At 32.9% G+C, this 3908-nt stretch overlaps 1 protein-coding gene across 2 annotated transcripts; it reads left to right on the top strand.

Annotated features, from left to right (window-relative positions):
• Positions 1–1991: 1991 nt before the first annotated feature.
• Positions 1992–3582, top strand: LOC140959749 (actin-depolymerizing factor 5-like). Of its 2 annotated transcripts, none has more exons than XM_073417759.1 (3): positions 1992–2204; positions 2339–2526; positions 3298–3582. In XM_073417759.1, the coding sequence occupies exons 1-3, from the start codon at positions 2184–2186 to the stop codon at positions 3446–3448; spliced, it is 360 nt and encodes a 119-aa protein (XP_073273860.1). In that variant the 5' UTR covers positions 1992–2183; the 3' UTR covers positions 3449–3582. The 2 variants fall into 2 exon arrangements, with proteins under 2 accessions (XP_073273860.1, XP_073273851.1); XM_073417750.1 differs by having other exon boundaries at positions 2022–2204; positions 2339–2598; positions 3298–3559.
• The last annotated feature ends 326 nt before the right edge of the window (positions 3583–3908 follow it).

The raw sequence follows: 3908 nt of genomic DNA, 5'->3' as shown, positions 1-3908 counted from the left end.
GTTTGCAAAGATGCTCAGGGGCTCGACAAATACGAGACCAATGTCCTGGAGTACCGCATCTGAAACAAGAACTTTCAAATCTTTTCGAGTGATTTTCATTAACACTCATGTTTTCTTGATGCCTTTTCTGTGGATGGTTTGGGACGTTATTTTGAGATGAGTTATAGAAATAACTATCTCGATTATTTTCAAAACCACGGCCGCGTCCACGACCACGACCACTTCCTCGTCCACGTCCACGTCCACGACCTCGACCTCGACCTCGACCTCGACCAAAACCTTGTCTTTGAATTTGATTTTGGTTTCCAGGTTTAAATTCATTTTTACTTACAGCATTTACTTCTGGAAATGCTGTTGATCCAGTGGGTCGGGACTGATGATTTCTCATTAATAGCTCGTTGTTCTTTTCCGCCACAAGAAGACAGGCGATGAGTTCAGAATATCTCGCAAATCCACGCACTCTATATTGTTGCTGTAGTGTTATATTTGATGCGTGAAACGTGGAAAATGTTTTTTCAAGCATTTCCGATTCTGTAACCTCATGTCCACAAAATTTTAACTGCGAGATTATTCTATACATCGCTGAATTGTAATCACTGACTTTTTTAAAGTCTTGGAATCTTAACATATTCCATTCATCACGGGCGGTCGGAAGTATAACTTCCCTTATATGTTCAAATCTCTCTTTTAATCCTTTCCACAGAGCCATGGGATCTTTTTCGATGAGATATTCACATTTTAAACCTTCATCAAGGTGTCGTCGTAAAAATATTATAGCTTTTGCTTTTTCTTGTGATGAAGATATACCATTTTCTTTAATGGTCTCGCTTAGACCCAATGACTCAAGATGCATTTCTACATCAAGAGTCCATGGCATATAGTTTTTCCCAGTAATATCAAGAGCGATGAATTCGAGCTTTGCCAAGTTTGCCATGGTGGTACTAAAAATTACGATGCATTTTATTAGTTAATGAATATTGCAATACAAAGTAATGGATAAACAACAAGTACAAGTATTCGTAAAAATAAAGAAAACACACGAGGAGGATATTCTCCGATAAATACAAGACTGGTGAGTATGATAACCAAAATAATTAAAAATAACCTCGTGAAAGCCATCTTCTTTTTTTCTTCGAAAATTTGATGAAGAATAATTTTTAGAGAAGAAGAGAAAGTTGGAGTGATTGAATGTATTTGTGAGATTGTATTTATAGAGCAAAAACTAGCCGTTTTGTTACCGTTTATTACCGTTGGTGTATAAGAAAATAAATGTATGTATTTGTATAATTTTATGGTAATAATATGGTGTATATAATATTAGTCATATTTAAATAATTATGTATATCATATCACATTATTATAATTAGGTGTCATAAGTTATTTTGTTTAAAAAACCTTATAGGCTTTTATACTTGTCGTATCCCTTACCGGGAGTGTGGGATGTCGTCTTAACATCCTCCCAGGATTTATAACAAGTTTTTGAAAAAATTATTTTTATTATTTCTAACAATAACATTATATTATATATTACATATATAAACAATAAATAAATAACAGTAAAATAAATATTATTACTTTTGTTACCTTTTTCTTCTGTTCGGAGCTTGGAAAAATATGGAGGACTTTTAGAGCTTCGTGCTGATAACGTGTTGTGAAAAAGTAAAAATTTACGGTAAAAAAGTAAAAATCTCAAACTCTCAAAATTATCACACTACACACTTTATAATATTTTTCTCTCAACTCAATTGTGATTTTCTTCACAAATGAGAGATCTATTTATAGAAAATTTTTACAAATAATCCAAAAATAAAATACATCATTACCTACATCATCACACACTAATTTTCAATATTCAACACCTAATTTTACCTAATTTTCAACATTCAACATTCACATTTTCAACACAAATATTTAACACATTTTTAAATAATTTTTCAACAATTTTATATAAATTAACTTCTTTTTTGTTCTCCTTTATGGCCTCGTTGGTCCTCCACGGGCCTGTGTTCATTTTTGGTCAAATTTGTAAAATTGCATTAAGTAGTGGTATTTCACTCACCAATTAAGTTATATAAGAATCATTCATCAATAGCACCTTCCCTCGAGTCTCAACTCACTTTTATTGAACATTTTAACGCACTTCGATCGAACAGTCAAGCTTGACAAAGAAAATCTGATCCCTCATGGCGATGGCTTTCAAAATGGTATGTATATATACATCCGAATGCAAAATGGTCGTCGAGAATTTCGTCCACAAATTCTCTGAAACCCATACTTTGATCTGGGCTTTCTTTATATATATTTAGATATATAATTCTATATGTGTGTATTATGTAAGGCCACCACAGGGATGTGGGTGACAGAGGAATGCAAGAACTCATTCATGGCGATGAAATGGAAGAAAGTTCACAGATTCATCGTGTTCAAGATTGATGAGGCGGCTAAGGTGCTCATGGTGGACAAGGTCGGCGGACCCACCGAAGGGTACGAAGATCTCAAGGCGGCGCTTCCGGTCGACGACTGTCGGTACGCCGTCTTCGATTTCGACTTCGTCACCGTTGACAAGTGCCGGAAGAGTAAAATCTTTTTTATTGCTTGGTACACAATTTTGGTTTTTTCTGTTCATCGAATTAGTACGACATTTATTATACTATGTTTGTTTTTTATCAGATAATTTTTTGAAAGTAGATCCCAATTTTTTTAAAGTTAGAAAGGACAGTCTGTCGTCCCTTTTTAGCATGAGTAGATCTCTTATGAGACGCTCTCACGAATCTTTATCTGTGAGACAGGTCAACTCTATCGATATTCACAATAAAAAGTAATACTTTTAGCATAAAAAATAATATTTTTTCATGGATGACCCAAATAAAATATCCGTCTCACAAAATATGATCCGTAAGACCGTCTCACATAAATTTTTTTGTTTTAGCATACATTATTTGATTTTAGGTGGTTAACTATTTAAGAGAAGATTTACACTAAAGTTGGTGTACCCATATATATATATATATATATATATATATGATTGGTTAATTATTGGAGTAGCTTGTGTAATTAACCACTTCTCATATTTTAGTACATCTTTTGTTTTATTTTGTTGTGTAGTTTTGTTATGGGGTTGAAGTTTGTTAGTTGTTTACTATATGTATGCGAATATGAGACGTCGTCTTAAATTTGGGACTTTGGGACTCGAATGAGTCATAAGTTATTGAGCCACTTCTATTATTATTTGAATATGTTTGTTTATTTTATTTTTTTTGGAATGATTAAATATTTTTTAATCGACGGTAATTTCAGGGCTCCAACGGCTTCAAGAATTAGAGCTAAAATATTGTATGCAACCTCCAAAGATGGATTGAGACGAGCATTAGATGGCATACACTACGAAGTGCAAGCAACCGATCCAACCGAGATGGGATTCGATGTGATCAAAGATCGAGTTAAATAATGTATCAAAGCCATTATATTTCAAGTCTTGTTATCTCATTAGTAACAACAATAGTTTTAATTTAAATAATATAACATAATTGATAATAACAATGTAATTCAAATCTTTTATACTGTTAAACGTCACGTTTTGATTAAAGAACAAAATCTTTTGCTACATTTAATGTTTCAAATTGTGTTACACTTTACTCAAACAAATCTAATTTGAACGAATTATCATAAATTAAACGTATTAGAGATTATGTATAAATAACATACAATAAATCCGACATTTGGCCTACTACTTTCGCACTAGGGAAATAGTCGTTGTACCTTCTTGTATCGAAATAATTATATGCCACAATTTTAATAAGAACGTATGGTTGTTCGATACCTATCATTCTTGACAAAAATTTGTGTGAGATGGTGTCAGGGTCATATTTTGTGAGATGGATCTATTATTTGGGTCATCCATGAAAAAG

This window comes from Primulina huaijiensis, chromosome 2, assembly GCF_012295235.1.
Source record: "Primulina huaijiensis isolate GDHJ02 chromosome 2, ASM1229523v2, whole genome shotgun sequence".
Classification (NCBI taxonomy): Eukaryota; Viridiplantae; Streptophyta; class Magnoliopsida; order Lamiales; family Gesneriaceae; genus Primulina; species Primulina huaijiensis.
The sequence above is the reverse complement of the archived record's forward strand: the minus strand, read 5'-3'. Positions and strand labels throughout refer to the sequence as shown.

Bases quoted from the DNA above. Each gene is read 5' to 3' on its own strand.
- LOC140959749 (XM_073417750.1), top strand. From the start codon at position 2,184: ATGGCGATGGCTTTCAAAATG. The intron at 2,205-2,338 runs GTATGTATATAT...GTATTATGTAAG, and splicing joins TGGCGATGGCTTTCAAAATG to GCCACCACAGGGATGTGGGT. The intron at 2,599-3,297 runs GTACACAATTTT...CGGTAATTTCAG, and splicing joins AAAATCTTTTTTATTGCTTG to GGCTCCAACGGCTTCAAGAA.